The 16,704-nt window shown below is 44.4% G+C and overlaps 1 protein-coding gene across 11 annotated transcripts in view; it reads right to left on the bottom strand.

Annotated features, from left to right (window-relative positions):
- ATP6V0A1 (ATPase H+ transporting V0 subunit a1) overlaps positions 1-16,704 on the bottom strand; it is a 61,964-nt gene that overhangs the window by 16,105 nt on the left and 29,155 nt on the right. For 6 of the 11 annotated variants that reach the window (XM_053260535.1, XM_053260536.1, XM_053260538.1 and 3 more), the window contains exons 13-22: positions 16,154-16,311; positions 15,726-15,816; positions 14,862-14,980; positions 12,306-12,513; positions 11,432-11,539; positions 10,434-10,508; positions 7,749-7,856; positions 6,895-6,912; positions 3,379-3,496; positions 2,660-2,831 (exon numbers count right to left, since the gene is read on the bottom strand). In XM_053260535.1, the coding sequence (XP_053116510.1) occupies positions 2,660-2,831; positions 3,379-3,496; positions 6,895-6,912; positions 7,749-7,856; positions 10,434-10,508; positions 11,432-11,539; positions 12,306-12,513; positions 14,862-14,980; positions 15,726-15,816; positions 16,154-16,311 (1,175 nt within the window). The remainder of the gene's footprint in view (positions 1-2,659; positions 2,832-3,378; positions 3,497-6,894; positions 6,913-7,748; positions 7,857-10,433; positions 10,509-11,431; positions 11,540-12,305; positions 12,514-14,861; positions 14,981-15,725; positions 15,817-16,153; positions 16,312-16,704) is intronic. The other 5 variants (XM_053260541.1, XM_053260543.1, XM_053260542.1 and 2 more) reach the window with 3 other exon arrangements.

The following is a 16,704-nucleotide window of genomic DNA, read 5'->3' as shown; positions in this document are numbered from 1 at the left end:
CAGCTTTTGAAAGAACTCCAAATTCTCTCTCGCCGTTTCCCCTCAAGCAAAGCTGTTGGTTAGAGCCACTCGAACCACCAGCAGGGATTCCTGCAAGCCCTCAGATATTGCTGGTGACCCCTGCCCCGTACAAGAGTGACTCAACAGCTCCTATCTCCAGACACAGCTGGCCCTGCTGGAAACCTTTTTGTTTTGGACTTGGCACAGAGAAGAAAGGGCTGGGCGGGCAAGGAAAGCTATCCCCAGCCCCAAGTGCAAGTTCAAGATAATGGCTGATGTCATGATTGCTCGAGGTGCAGCTGCTATTGTTCTGCTAAGCTAGGCTTTCCTGACAAGGAACCAAGCCCAGTCGGCCAGCCACTCCAAGTCAAGCAAGGCGGGAACCCAAATGCACTCTCTGCCCTGTGTGTGACAAGCACACTCTGAAAGCAAGTCACAGCTGGATCCAGAGCAGCCCAAACGAGACCCTGGAGAAAAACCTATACCTGCAGCAAATAAGAATTATGATATATACATTATCAATCCACACTCTTCAATGAAAGTAAAAATATTCTTTTTGCTCTTATGTCAAAATGATCAAGGGGTCGAAGTACCTTCTCTTCAAGGAAAGGCTAAAAGATTTGGGGATTTTTAGTTTAGAAAAAACAGGTGTTTATAAAATAAGCTGCATGTAGGCATAGAAATGTCCGTCTCTCATGCAATACTATAACCTGATGGTTGAATTACTGAAGACATTAGTGCCAATGTAAGTAGATTGGCAGCAAAATGCATAACAAATGGAATTCACTGCTACAGGATGTGGCATTAACTGCTGGGTTAGATGGCTTTTCAAAACAAGGATAAGACCATTCCATAGAGAGGAGTTTTACCAGTGGCTATTATCTGTGAGCAACAGATCTCCATGTACTTGGGCAGTACCCTTCTGAAAAGCACACAGGAGAGGCCGTTGCATTCATGCCACACTCATGAGCTTCCAAGCAGTCTCTGCGTGGCTAGTGCCGGAGTCAATGGATCTTGGTTATGATCTAGCAGGGACTGTGCTTAACATACGTTGGAAGACAAAACATTTCATACATTTTTGCATACACAAACTTATTAGGTTTTACAGGTAGTATCTGGGATCCAAAGAGTAGTTTACATTCAAGCAAGGCTGTCCTTGTGCCAGTCCAGCGGATTTTTAAACAGCTGAACCCAGTGACATACACAAGTGGTTTTGAAGCTTGTCTCATTTTCAAAAAGGAGTTTGCCATGAGGCACAGAACAGGATTGCTGTTTGGGGCGGCGGGGGGGAGCGGGAGTGGAACCAGAGCAAACCAGAAGCTCTCTTGGACTCATGGAACTAGTTTAGCCATTCTTGAGATCCTGAGTACTATCCAGTGCCTTAGTAATGTTGACCCTTTGAACTGTACACTCTGAACTTACGCTGCTCTCTCCATTTAGGAACTGTCACCTTCAAACCTCACGTTTTTGTAAGTGGTATGAATACTGTACAGTACTTGGGCCATCTAGTTATTCATTGGTCACATGGCATCCAGAAACCAATCTCATTCTCAACTCTCAAACTGCAATAGATTTCTTGTTGGTGTAAGGGAAAGAAGGGTTTGCATTTACCCAGATACTGGGATCACTATGATATGGAGTACTATCCAGAACGGGACTGTGCAAGTGTCACGGGCACCTATTTATTGCTCAGTGCTTATGATACTACTAACATGTGAATATGTTGCCTGTCCCCAAAGGTGGACTTTCAGTTCAAAGCATGCCCCTATCACATTAGCCTTTGCCAATAGCTTGCAAATTCTAGTTCAGAACTAAGAATCTGGAGCTAAGATCACACATCATGTGATTTGGGGGCAGGGGGTTGCCATGTAGCTTTCTCACATTGCCTTCCCAAAGGGCTGAAAGTTACATGCTCTGACACCCAGGGGACTACTCAGCAGCAAAATGGAGACTCACACATAAATGAAGCCAACTAATTCAGAAGTCTCTCCTCAGTTGCTCCCTGCCCAACAGTCAATCTTCAGCAGTGATCATTGCTAGAAGTGAAGCTGACAAAGAGCTTCTCCAGACTTTGCCTTGAAACTAGTCAGTTTCAGTATCCAACTGAGTCCCTCTGCAGGCCAAGTACTCTCTCACTCCTGCACTGGATTGTACACTGCCCAGTCCTTAAGAACAAAGAAACCAAACCAAGATGTATTTCTACCTGTAGCTCCATTACATGACAAATGGACTGGATCTCACACATTTGGCCTTGAAATTACAAGACTATCCTACAAAGGTTAAATACTGCAGGGTACAGACTCTGAACTGAGTGTCTGGATAAGCTCCCAGAAAGAGAACTGGGAACTTTACAATGAGCATTGAAGAAAGGAGCAAGTAGCCAGGCAGCTGGATGTTTGGGCTCCTTCCTCAAGGTATAGGGTGAACAGGCTTGAATTCATGACGCTGTCTTACAACTAGTCTGATCCTATAACTCGTCTATCCCAGTATCATCGACCCCAACGGATAACATTCAAGGCCTCAGGCACAGATATTTTGCAGCTCTGCTACCCGAGATACTTCTAACTGGAAATGGCAAAGGCTGAACGTGGAACTTTTAGGATGCTACAGGCTTTCCCTTTCTTGCCAGCAGCTCAGAATTCTCCCAGATGATACTCACCAGTGTAGGCGAAGGGCATGGAGGAAAGCAGAGAGGCCCTCCATGATCAGTAAGATGGCCACCGTCAGGGTGGCAAAAGCGGCAAATACAAAGAACAGGCCAAATCCTCCGGCCAAACTTCTAACATTGAGCCCCACATGGATCACCATAGTCCAGAGAACCTCAGAGAGTTCTGTGAAGAGAAAGACAATTGGGCACAGAAGAGTGAGAAGATTTGGGTCAGTGTGGGCCAGCTCTAGAGAAAGGGGAATTACACCCACCCACTCCCATATCAGCCACCTCTTTTTCCCCGAGGACCTGCTGCCCCAATAGAATAAGACTGCACCAGCAGGAGGGATTAGCACCCAAGTCACCAAAAGGGCTTGAAAGGAAATGAATTCCTTTAGTCACACAGCATACAAGCTTTCAATTCCAGAAAAAGCCCTCCTCTTACTTAGGATCCAAATTCTGTATTCAATGCACATTTTGCTCTCATTTACTTAACTGTCAAAACTTTTTAAAAACCCTTTCAGAATTCATAAGACTTTGGAAAGCAGCCGATATAAATGAGATGCCACAACATTTTAATCTTCTATGTGAAAAAATCAGAGACTGAACTACAAAGATTTGTACAGAGGTAAAGGGTGCTTGCGATTGTGGTGAACACCTCACTTCCATGGCTCAGACTTCCTTTTCTTCATCTCTGGGCCCAAATGGCCAGCCACGGAGAAGCTACTTACGTGCATGAGCCAGGCTCAGTGCCCAGAGGCGTAGGTATGAAGCAGTGTTGGAGATGCAGCCCAAGCAGTATTCAATGGTGTGGATGGCTTGGTTGACCACTGTGTCCCCAAAGTTAAACTGTTGGAGGAAAATAAATCAGTTTTGAGTGACAGGCAGAGCATGGAGCAATGACTGAAAAGTGAAAAAAGTAGGGAACAAGAACAGCAATAGCAGCGGCAACTAATTCTACAGTAAGGATTATCAAAAGCTCCCAGCTGGCATTCTGGCTTGCTTGTTTCTCTCTGGACACCTGTTTTCAGGAAAGGGAACTCAGTGATGTTCTTATTCCCCTTAAGTATCTAAAGCAATAAACATTTCAGGCTAGCAAAGATAAACTATCAAAACTCAAACCACTTGCTTCTGAGCTGCACCAGGAAAAAAAAGCATTTCTTGGCTAAAGCTATCCTAATAAATGGTATATGCTGAGCAAGAGGCAACACTGATGTCCAGGGATCACAGGTTTTCTGCACCTAAGAGTAAAACACTGCAAATTCGCTTGACCCCTCTTTTGCACAATTCTGGTTTTGGTGGTTGTTTTTTAGTTACTAGATTGCTCAACTGATTGTGTCTTTATTAGTCATGGGAGAGGAGCAAGAAACAATGCAGGGCACTAAAGTATACCAATACAAATATGACAAATATTTAATACGGTGTTTCAGCAAAAGTTCCCAAAGTGGTTTACATAGATATAAATAAATAAATAAAATGGCTCCCTGTCCCTAAAAGGCTCACATTCTAAAAAAGAAACACAAGAAACACTGGAAGGGATGCTGTCCTGGGGATGAATAGGGCTGATTGCTCTACCCCTGCTTAATAAAGAGAATCAGCACTTTTAAAAGGTGCCTCTCTGCTCAGTTAGCAGGGGACAACTCAGTGTCACTGGAAATTCTATTCAGCCACCCTTTTGGTTTCTGAGAGTTCAGTAGGCATTTGCCTAAACGCTTTCGAGCATGCTGCCACAGCCATAGGGGCTAGAAACAGGTTTCCCACCACCCCCTCGAAAGTAAAAAAAAGAGAAAGAGAGAGAGAATCCCAGGAATCTGAATTCTATACTCAATGTAACATTCTACACTCCTGCAGGATCACAGAACACACAGCCCTGAACTCTGAAAAGTACTTAAAAATTGAGCATGACTATATTGGCATATGACAACTGCCACTCTCCAGCTTCAGCATAAGGGTTGCTGTAGTTGTGGTGACTATAGACAGGAAGGCCCACTTTAAGCTATTATTCCAGTTATGAGTAAGTCCTACCTGCCCTGCTAATTATCATACTGTTATAGTCTGGCACAGACAAGGGGGGGGGGAGTAGTTTCTCAACTTGTCCATGCTTCTTACACACAGGGGATTTCATTCTTTACTCTATCCCATGCAGAACTCTGAAGCCAAGCATCAGAGAACAAAAGGCTAGGGCTTCACAGAGCCTGAATCAGTATTAAGTTGAAAGCTGCTATTGACCATAATTCTCTATGGTTGCCAGAGTGTTATTCTCCCCTTGGGAGTTATTCCCTAATGTTGAAGACCCTATATACTTCAATTTTATACCAGAAATGCCAATAGAGGACCTAGCTGGGCTCGAATCCCCCTTGTGCAACACAGGCTTCTGGGTGTGTCCATTTTGATCCTTTGCAAAGAATTCATGCCATCCAGCATTTGACAGAAGTGTCAGGTAGAAAAGGGAGAGACATACTATTCAGAGAAAAATCCCCTCTCTTTGCACTGATATCTCTTATCAGAGCCTGTTATCAAGAGCACCCCCACAGTTGTTACTCTTCCTTCAGCAGAAGCACCAAGATAAAGGGTCTATTTTTAACTTCTGCGTCATCTGCTGCCAGCAAGTTGGCTCCCCAAAAGGGCACTGGGTTGTTCATAAAGCGGCCAACTTTTTACAGTGCAAGTAGTGAACAAGCTCAGGGCACCATCCACAGAAACACTCATTTCCAGCAGGAAAACTGCAGATGTTGCTGGTGGATTGCACCCAGACCTGCTGCTGCTGAACAGGTGACTAGTAGACGCTGAGACTGGTGTCCATCCTTCCTACTCTGAATTCTCATCTTCTCACTGCCCTTTTCTGAGCATTCGCCTTCATTTAAGCGTTGCTTTTTAGAGGTTTTTGTTTGCGTTTTTAAAAATTAATAAAGGGACTAAGAAATGGATTTTCTGGATCAAGTGCCACCCTACCCAGTTTGTAGTGCGCCTCAGATCCTGTCCTAACTGAAAAGAACTGGGGTTTCACTTTGGTATACCAAGCTGAATTCTTAGGACTTAAGCTTTGCATGACTGGAATCTCTAGATCAAGCCAAAGCACAAGACCTCAGATACTTTGTGAATTAAGATAAACACTGCTAAATAAAGCTCAATAGTTTAGGCTTAACTTCTCCCAAGCAGACTTTGCTAAAGATGTCAAGCTTAGTTTTCAAGCAGTGCAGAAGACGAAAAACTATTTACTATTTAATCTTAAAACATGGCAAAAGTTCAGTACTTTTATTCCAAAGCGCCCATTTAGGAATATTATCTGAATCAAACTATTTTTAGTATCTTCTTTTTGAGCATGGATGGGGACTTCAGGGTTAGAGGGAGCCACTTAGATCTCCCCCTTTTGCACCTTCAAACACTGGCAAGCACAGTCACAGTGGTCTTGGAAACAAAGGCCTTTTGCACACATGTCCAGCCGTAAAAAGCTACCTTGCAAAAAAGACAGTCACAGGTGCAGCATGCCTTTGTCTGTGTGCATAAGCCTCCAAAGGAACCCACCACCACAAAGCACAGCAAGGTCTGCCTTTACTCAATAAAATGTCTGCTTTCTCTCCTTTTCTAACCATTTAAGTTTCTGTAGCATTTCTTCTCACCCTTAGAAAATGCAGCATGTATGTGAAGTTAATCAACCCAATATATCTATAACCAAAATCTCTCAGGGAGCTCCTGTCATGTGAACAGTCTAAACGGATGATGCTGTTTGTGAGGTCTTCTTGCCAGCATTTTCAAAGGATAGACATGAGAATAAGAGAGGCCCAGGAAGAAGAGGAGGGTTCCAGGAATGAAGGAAGCTAAGAAAGATAGGCAAGATGCACTAGAGTTCTGGGTAAGTGAATTTTGTTTAACATTGGAAAAAAATTCCAGTTCCAAAGGTCTCAGCTTCTCTGGGACTCTACTGCACCAATAAGAACATGCAACCCAAACCTAAGAGATTATAAAGCAATAAAACTCATTGAAGCATAGACAGCAGCTGAAGGCAGGCATGTGTTAAACAATGAAGATGAAACTATTGTCTAAGGAAATGGCAACTAGTGGCCTCCAATTACATGAAGCAGAAGGAGCCTTTGCAAAATATGATGCTGTGCAAAAAGGGAAGCAGTTGGGGGAGGAGAATGAAGTTGAGCCACAAAAGTAAGGATGCTTAATTCTACAAAATGATGTATACTGATGAGGAAAATGGTCTGGATAAATACAGGCACAGAAACTGGCTGCAGGCTTACCACCTCCTCCACGGCAGGCTTGAAAACACAAGGGAACATTCAGTTTGGTCATGCACCATTTGACAACACCAGAGCATGACATTATTTGGTCAATCCCGCTCTCTTGCAGGCCACTGCCCTACTACTGCGAGCTTCCATTTCCACTGAGACAAAAAGTATATTCCCCCCTCTCCAGCATGGCATATGAGAGAGCAGATGTACCTCAATATATAAGACTGAATTGTGCAGCTATTCCTTTAGGTGAGCCCTTACTTCTCAGCCTCAGGGCACCCCGCCCCGCCCCCTCCGCCATCTGCAACATGGGGATGTTAGCCTACTTTACAGTGCTGTCGGGAATGAAGCCCAGTGGTAGAGCACATACTTTGCATGCAGAAGGGTCCCAGGTTCAATTACATGTTATTTCCAAGTAGATGTGGGGAAAATTCCCAGCTGAAACCCTGGAGGGCCACTGCCAGTCAGTGAAGACAACACTGCCCTGTATGGGAGTGGTCTGACTCAGTTTAAGTCTGCTTAATATGAGGAGCTTTGACACACAGCTCCCAGTTACTCTTACCACACTTAGAAGGGGGGATGACTGACTTATTTTCTGGATGGCAAGACAAAGACACTGCAAGAAAAATATGTTCTTGAAAGTGTTGAAACAAGTTTCCTACAGTGGGGGAGATGTGATTGGGGCAATGTCTGTTGACAGTGCTGTGTTCTTGCTGGAGCTAGTTTGAGATAACAACTGTCAGGGTGCAGCAGACAGGTTCAGTTTAGTTTGGCTCTATATGGAAAGAGGGGCTTTCAGGATTCACCCCCATCTATCCATGACTACAGTACAGGCAACTTTATAGTACAAAAGGATGGCTTACCTCCTCCCCTTCCTCCGAATGCATCGAGAGCTGGTCATGCTGGATTATCTCGGCATCTTCTTCAGTTGGCCCATTGCCTACACGTATCCCACCAAAATTGAGAGTCCCCTATAAACAGGCAACAAGGGAGAGAGAACGAAAGGAGACACACAAGTGGCCCATGCTTTAGTATAATATTGGCATGCGGGGTCATTGCCAGAGACAACCTCAGACAGTGGATTACAGGTGCTATAAAGAGCAGCAGAGTAGGAGACAGGAAGATTTGACCACAGAGCAGGTCTTCTGCACAACCCACTGAAATGATCAAGGGCTGAGCAAAGGCACATTAGTGCTCTTGGGCAACTCCTGTCCATTTCAACAGAGCTTGTGCAGGAGAACGTTCCAGGGGGTGAGGCCAATGATCATTTGCAAATCAAGGAGGTGTCATTGGGCACCACAATATTTTGAGCTGGCCCTGATCATTTCACATGTGACTTACTAATTAAGTATACAAGTGGGGAGGGAATCTCTTAAGGGTGTGTATTAATGAAGCATTTGAATAACCTAAGCACATTTTTAGTCTGTTGCCTATAATTCTCCTTCTCTTCCTTTGGAACAACCCTAGTGCTTGCTCTAAGCCAAGCCCAAAAGGCAGCAAGTGCTGGAGCTATGGCACTGAAGTGATCACCTTTGACCAGGCACAGGACCTCTCAAAATGAGCTTGGGGACAGGAGGCTGTGGGGGGAGAGGGCAGAAAAAGAGCCAGGAACTGAGACTCCCCTTGCTAAGAACATCTGCAACATCAGCAGAGGACTCCTAAGAGAAATATCTGAGTGCTGCAGTCAGAGACAGGATGGAAAAAAGTCACTTGCTGGCAAAAAGAGGAGCAAAGCCTACTGGGTTCTCTCGCTGGGTACAAGAGAGGCCCTGACAATGTACATGGAGAAGATCAGATCTGCCTTTACAAGGGAGGTGAGGCCTGACCACGCCACTGCTTTTGGGGGCATATGGTTCAGCCACTTAGGATGCTAGACTCTGCAGACCTCCTCAATGTTTTAAGAGCCAGCTGGAGAAAGCAATATACTTGGGAGGAGTCAATGAGGTTTACTCTTAATATAACATCCACATTATGGACTGGCCTACATGTATCTTGTCATACACATGTATGCACGCACGCACACAAAGACTTGGGTGCCAGGGGAAATGAAAATGTGCACCAAAGAAGAGTCAAATACTGCATGATTTGCACAGACTGAAGAGCACTACACAAGCTACTACTGTCCCTCACACCACACACTCGGGCTTTTAATATTTTACCATTACTTGTCAATCTTGGCAGCCAAATGGAACCTCCATACACTGAGACAGTATACCTCCCAACAGCAAATGCTGAGGACAAATAGCAGAGAGATCACGTCCTGCTTTTGAGTACCCTGAAGTGTGCATGTGGCTGGCTACCGAGTGCTGGACTAGATGGGCCTTTAATATAATCCAGCAAGACAATTTTTATGTTCTTAAACATGCCTTTGTAGCCTTCGAGTTAAGAGTTCCCTACCCCAGATGAAAGCAGAGATTCACAAGTTGCTACATTTTGCACAGAATATCAGATTCCCAGCTAACACAGCAAGACTGCAAAGTATACCACTTTTCACCAACTTCTTGAAAGTGGTAAACAGCTAAATGTTCCGCCTGATTCTACGTTAATAAACAAATGGCTTGTTCCAAGAACAAGGTAGTGCAACAATAGACAGGTATGTCATTCACAAGATTTTTTTTTTTTTAAAAGGCCGGACTTTTAGGAGTACATCAACAGAGAAAAACCACACCACAAATTGCTTTTTGAATAGGTCACAGTCACTACTACAGCATAGACGACTGCACTCACTCATACAGCCATCACTGACAGCTCAATTGCAGTGCTGGACAGACTCCCAAAGACACATTAAATGGCCCAAGGCAAGAAACTGACGGCCAAGACATGCATGTAGAAAGAAAGGCACTGCAGAGTAGACACCACCAAGTATGGTAGCTTGAAAACATGGGATGCAAGTTTTTAAAAACTAACTGGAGAAAGCAATCTTAGATAGGATTATGAAGAAAAACAAATAACCCACAGAAACAGGCAACTATGCAAAAACCAAGAGTCTTGCATCTGGAAAGGGGAGGCATTTTTCGCATCGGGGTGAAGGATCACTTTACATTGCACTAGAAGTTCTTGAACCATGCTCCCAGGAGCTCCACAGCTTCCTGGAGACTTAGACAAGCTGTCCATAAGTCAGCTTGTCCCACATTACTCATGCCTCCTGCAATACACAAGTGGGGTGGGGGGAGTATTGGGATACACCTAAGTGCACACGGACGGTGCACAAAGGGACAGCAAACCTGGCAAGCACCTCAAGGGAGTGCACACCCTAGAATGTAGCCCAGAATTCTCCACAATACACTTGTTTGCGAAGGAACCCCAGCAAGGCCATGTCAAAAGGGTCCCCTGAGAACCGACAGCTTGAAGTCCACTGCATGAGACGGTTGCATAATCTCCTCTGTACATGTGAGTATAGGATTTGGAACGCACGAGATTATTGGAACGTATCTTTCCGAGGAAAGGGCTGCTGTGCCGTTCCTCCTCCTCAGGGCAGATACTTTCCAAGGCCCCTGGCATCTCTGTTCTCGCCATGTACATCGTTTGGCATCTTTTAATCCACTCACTGTTGCAGCCGCTGCTGCCTCTACTGCCTGCTGGCTCTGGGCTGGGCTGACAGGGGGTTCCTCGGGCTGCCCTTCCTGATAGCAAATGGAAGGAAAGAAGGGGGAAAGGAGAAGAAAAACAAAGAGAAAAGAAGGGAGACGAATGGAGGGATCATGGGAGGATGAAAGATGGTCAGAAAAGGAAGAGGGAGTGTCTTTTAACTGAGCTGCACTTTGAAGGGCTGTTGCATCTTATCAGCTGCCCGACACACGCTTGTGGGAGTGGGGGAAAGAGAGGCAAGATGCAGTATGACCTCCGCTGGGAACATCATTTCCAGGTGCCACAAGAACACCCCAGCCGCAAGCCAAATGCAAGTCTCTGGAGAATCACACTAGCAGGTTGATTTCTTTCAAGCTAAATGTCACCAGCTGTGTGACCAATTGCAGGACTTCTTAATTCAAAAAGTAACTTCCCTGTTGATACGCTTAGGTTGCCCCAAACCATCAATGACACCCAAGTACGACAAATTTCCTCTTACAGGACTGGATCCAAATGAACTGCACAAGCTCCACATGCCCAGGTGGTTCTTTTGGCTTGTGTTCTGGAAGACAACCCTCCCCACAAGCTATATAGTAAACCTCTTGAAAATGGAGGGATATTTCAAAAGCCATTTGTGATTCAGGGGTCTGCTGTTCCAAGGGGGAAGTCAGAAATCCCCCACAGGTTTGGCACATCTGGAATAGTTCTTTGCCACACAGAGGCCAGGATCCAAGTGTGTGCATATGGATCAACATTTCAGGAGATAGATCCAGATGGTAAGCATGATTTAAACTGCAATCCAAAACCTGCCAACTTGGAAAGGTCCCCTTGATCTCAATGAGACTTAATACCAAGTAAAAATGCTCAGGGCTGGGACCATTAGAGGGTTTTCATCCAGATACAGAGCTCCACAGCAGAAATCTGGATTGAGCCCTTGGCATCTGAACCCATTAAAAGGGAAAACACAAAATTAACTCACCAAGTGCTTTCTTCGCAGGTACTGCTGGCGAAGGACCAAGGGTTTGGCAACGAACATCCATGGCACACACAGAAATGCCACAACTACCAGGAAGCTCTGGATACCTTGCTGTAAAACAAAGTAGAACAATCATTGATTTGACTACTAGCTTGTGATCAGACCCTAATCACTCTCCCTCAGTGATCAACCCCAAACACAGAAGGGAGGGAGGGTTAGGGGAATGGAGAAGCCTCTTACAACTGAGCCCACACACAGTTCTCTGGTGAAGCTACACATTAAAGATGCTCTTATCTCTTCTTGGGATTTTGTACTCAACATCTTTCAAGAGTAGAAACCTAAAATGTAAGTGTTTGTGCTACTAATATTTCATACACATTTACTTCTTTTGCCCACTTACTGCAAGCTGCAGTGTTTGGGAGGAAACAGCTCTAATTTTCAAATCTGAGGGCAAAGGACAGCATGCAACAGCCAATGGCTACTGCTGAGTGCCGAAGCCCCTTTCCCCGTCTACTTTTTCGGTAGAATCTATTCACACTTGCAGGGAATAATCCCCCTGTTGCCACAATGCTTGGAAATTTGCTCTTTAAAAAAGAATTTAAATTCTAAATTATTTTGCAGGTTATTATGAGAGGACAACAATAAATTATGACAAAGGACAATCTCCTGAAAACATCTCCTGCACAAGCCATATTGAAACAAACAGGTACTGTTCCCAAAGGGCTGTGCCCACAGTCAGACATCGTGACCTCAGATGCAGATACTCTTACCCCTTCCCACCCAGCATTAGTTTACCTTCCACATTTAACATTTAAAGTTGGAGAATGTTAAACACCGCACTCTGCAAAGAGGCACTTATCTTCATCAGACCACCCACCTGTCCCTTGTACAGCATATTGCCTTCATAGGAGAAGAGAAACATGTTGATGAAGTGGATGAGAAGGCTTGGCGCATCCTTAGAGTTCTTCGCATTGTAGGCTGTCCACTTGTAAAAAATGAGTATGACTAGATAGCCAAACAGCGATGTCATGAATATAATTTCAGGGATAAAGCCAAGGTAGATGTTCAGAGGCTTCTTAAAATAGCTGAAGAGGTGGAGAAAGACACATGCTGTTTTAGAAAGAACCAAATTTTGGTACAGCCATTTCAGTCTGTGCGTGATGAAACCATCAGTGTGAAACTTGCCCAGTGGAGACCAGTGGCTTTTACATTTTCTTTCTTCAGGTATATGCCTACACATGATGCTTACACATCAAAGGGTTTTGAGGCATGTTCTAGGCTACATATTCCTTTCATGGGGAATGCTGGCTAGTCTTGTTATTTTATTCATCAAATTTGTAGACCACTCCAAACTTCCATCTCTGGGAGGTTTACAACCACATAAAGCAAATTAAAGCAAAAATGAAAACATTAACACAATTAAAAAACCCAGTCAAGTTAAAATGCTTGGGTGAAAAAAGAAGTCTTTAGGGACCTTTAAATAGTTGTCAGAGATGAAAAGGCTCTTATTTCAGTAGGGAGCTAATTCAAGTGTTTCCTGGCAGCAACAGAGAAGGTCCATCCCTGTGTAGCTACCAGACAAGCTGGTGGCAACTACAAACGAACCTCTCCAGATAATCTCAATGGGCGATGGGGCTCATGGAGAAGATGATATCTTAAATCTAGCAATGTTAGGCATCACTAGCATCCCAAGTGAATCAAGGATGTAACCAACGATACACCTAATATCCTTGAGTGAACTTAAGAACAGCCCTGCTGGATCAGGCCCAAGGCCCATCTAGTTCAGCATCTTGTTTCACACAGTGGCCCACCAGATGCCGCTGGAAGCCTACAGGCAGGAGTTGAGGGCATTCCCTCTCTCCTGCTGTTATTCCCCTACAACTGGTACTCAGAGGCATCCTGCCTTTGAGGCTGGAGGTGGCCTATAGCCCTTGATAGACCTCTCCTCCATGAAGTTATCCAAACCCCTCTTAAAGCCATCCAGATTGTTGGCTGTCACCATCTTGTGGCAGAGAATTCAACGAGTTGATTATGTGTTGTGTGAAAAAGTACTTCCATTTGTTGGTCCTAAATTTCCTGGCAATCAATTTCATGAGATGACTCCTGGTTCTACAGTTATGTGAGAGGGAGAAATATTTCTCTCTATCAACTTTCTCCACACCATGCATGATTTTATAGACCTCTATCATGTCTCCCCACAGTCGTCTTTTTTCTAAACAGCCCCAAGTGTTGTAGCCTTGCCTCATAAGGAAGGTGCTCTAGGCCCTTGATCATCTTGGTTGCCTTCTTCTGCACCTTCTCCAGTTCTACAATGTCCTCCTTTAGATGTGGTGACCAGAATTGTATGCAGTAATCCAAGTGTGGCCACACCATAGTTTTGTATAGGGGCATTAGAATGTTAGCAGTTTTGTTTTCAATCCCCTTTCTAATGGTCCCTAGAATGGAATTTTTCACAGCTTTTGTACATTTGAGTTGAGCTGTTCACCTCAAGATCCTTCTCCTGGTCAGCCACTGACAGCTCAGATCCCATCACCGTATATGTGAAGTTGGGGTTTTTCGTCCCAATGTGCATCACTTTACACCTGCCAACACTGTACCACATCTGTCATTTTGTTGCCAACTCACCCACTTTTGAAAGATCCTTTTTGAGCTCTTCACAATCTGTTTTGGGTTTCACTACCCTAAATAGTTTTGTGTCATCTGCAAATTTGGCCACCTCACTGCTTACTCCAACTTCTAGATCATTTATGAATAAATTAAAAAGCACTGGTCCAAATACAGATCCCTGGGGAACCCCACTTCTTACTTCCCTCCATTGTGAAAACTCTCCATTTATACCTACCCTCTGTTTCCTGTCCTTCAACCAGTTACCAATCCACACATGTACTTGTCCCCTTATCCCATGACTGCTAAGTTTTTTCAAGAGTCTTTGATGAGGAATTTTTTCAAAAGCTTTTTGGAAGTCCAGGTATACTTATCTGGTGGCTACACCCAGTAGGAGAAGACACGTAGTGGGGGAAAGCTGATCTTGAGTTATTTGCCTATTACTGATTTTCTTGTCAAGGTACTCCTTATAAGTCTCCTTCTTTTGGCACAGTCTGAAAATCACTGTTCTAGATCTGTCTCTGTTCCTGCTGGCTCACCCTTACAATAAGTCCAAGAACAACTTCTCTAGGTGCTTTTCAAGAATCCATGAGGGTTTTCCCCCTTTATTGCAAACATCATTTCCTATCCCCATTTTATCTTTCTCCACTGCTGTTTTGGTGCAATTTCATGGTTTTTACTGTAGTTCCTGAAGCATGAGGGATTGCGGAAGGGGAGAAATATTTTGCAAATCTAAATTCTTGTTTATTTCATGGAGTGATTCCCACCCCTGCAACCCAAGTAGGGAAGAAGCATAATCTCATCCCCCAAGGTCAAATAACACACTCACATGTGGTTGAGCAGACTGAGTGTGACACCAAAAATCATGTGAACGATCCCCAGAATGATAGACATCTTCATCTTGAAGGAGTTGAGGAAAGTCAGCTTGTTGGTGGCAATGTTCCAGATCTGGCACAAAGTCAAGACAGTAACATTTAGAATTTGGGGAGAACAGAGGAAAGAGAATCAAAGTGTTCACAATGCAATGTCTGGCTGGACAAAACCCACCACATTATATTCTCAGCACCGCCACCTCTCCTACAGGGACTTTTTTTTAAAAAACACACACAATGTGTTTACTTCAGAGCACATCCTTGAGATAAAGAATGATCTGTTTGTTTAATTGTGCAGAACTGAAGCCCTCATGACTGCAGTAACATTCTTAAGGCTGTGTTTGTCAGAGGCTGAGAGTAAAGGTGACTCCAATAGACCAAATTAATTCCAATCCTGCCCTCTTAAGATGCCTCAAGGGCTTCCTGTAATCTCATGCAAACCTGTAGTCCTACACTCTGAACTTCAGATTAGAGTATAGTATCTTTGAAAAACAGATAATTTCTATTCAGAAAAAGTAGCATGTCTAATATAACTTAGCTCTCATTTATTTCTAGCCAATACATTTACAGGGAGGGACCATAGCTCAATGGGAAAGCACTTGCTTTGGGTGCAGAAGGTCCCTGATTCAAGACCTGGCAACTCCAAGAAGAGCCAGTAAAGACCCCTGGTGAGGCATGCTGGTGTGTATGAGAGATCATATTTGAGTGCACCCCCACTCCCAGGTCAAAAAAGATCACCTGAGGAGAGGAAGGCAGAAAGAGGCTAGGGAGAAAGGCAGAGTGAAGGACAAGCAAGAAGAAAAGCAAACAGTTGTCCTTACCGGATCTATGCCAAAAGGATATGCCCCACCAAAGACTCCATCAATATCAGGATCTACCTGGAGCACAGGAACTTCCCGGAGAAGTTCCTCCCTGTGTGGAATAAAGCAGAAAGCTACAAACAACTGATTTGTGAAACACTGCACAGGCACAACAATGCTGGCACATCTTCTGCCCAGCCAGGGAAAACAGCTCTACTTTAGTTCTGCACAGGGTACTATTACTATTTAGTTCTGCACATTTCCCTGTTTAGTTCTTGCATGAGGTACTATTGTGCTCCTCCATCCACGCACACACGCGCGCTCTTGCGCTCTCTCTCTCACACACACACACACACACACACACACACACACACACCCACCCCTACCTCTCAGACCTTCTCCCAAGCATTTTCACAGGCGCCTGCCATTGTGGGCATATCATTACTTACGTCCAGTTGCCTTTGGTGAACATTGGGCGAACACTCCAGGATGAGCCGAACATATTGAGCGACTTTGAGAAGCAATCGTTATAGATCAGGCCAGTGTAAATGGAAAAACTGCCCATCAAGAGAATGATGTACCGGCCACTGAAAATCATGCTGAACATCTGGCCAGTTAAATTAGAGGGGCAGGAATGGGGATGGGGGGTGGGAGAAGAGAGAGGGAAAAGATAAAACAAATTGGACACATGATAAAGCCATCCTCCCTAAGAAAACAAAAAGAACAATGCAACCCAAGGCAGAGAAGTCACTACCACAACCTCATTCAAGATTTTAGTAATTCTCTGACCCAGAAGGAAAGAGCATGTATTGTGAACATCTGCCAGTTATTCTACAAGGAGCTGGGGCATAAAAGGATTTAATTCTTGCATGGACAGGTTCCAAAGCGGGCCAAGCTCTTTCCTCCAAACTTGAATGTCAAACAAATTCTGAGTAAACATGTCCAACTCAGACAAGCCACAGTCAATCTGTGTTTGCAGCCCCAACCTTCTCTGTATCAA

Source organism: Hemicordylus capensis, chromosome 6 (assembly GCF_027244095.1).
Source record: "Hemicordylus capensis ecotype Gifberg chromosome 6, rHemCap1.1.pri, whole genome shotgun sequence".
Lineage (NCBI taxonomy): Eukaryota > Metazoa > Chordata > Lepidosauria > Squamata > Cordylidae > Hemicordylus > Hemicordylus capensis.
This window is presented reverse-complemented; position numbering and strand designations above follow the sequence as displayed.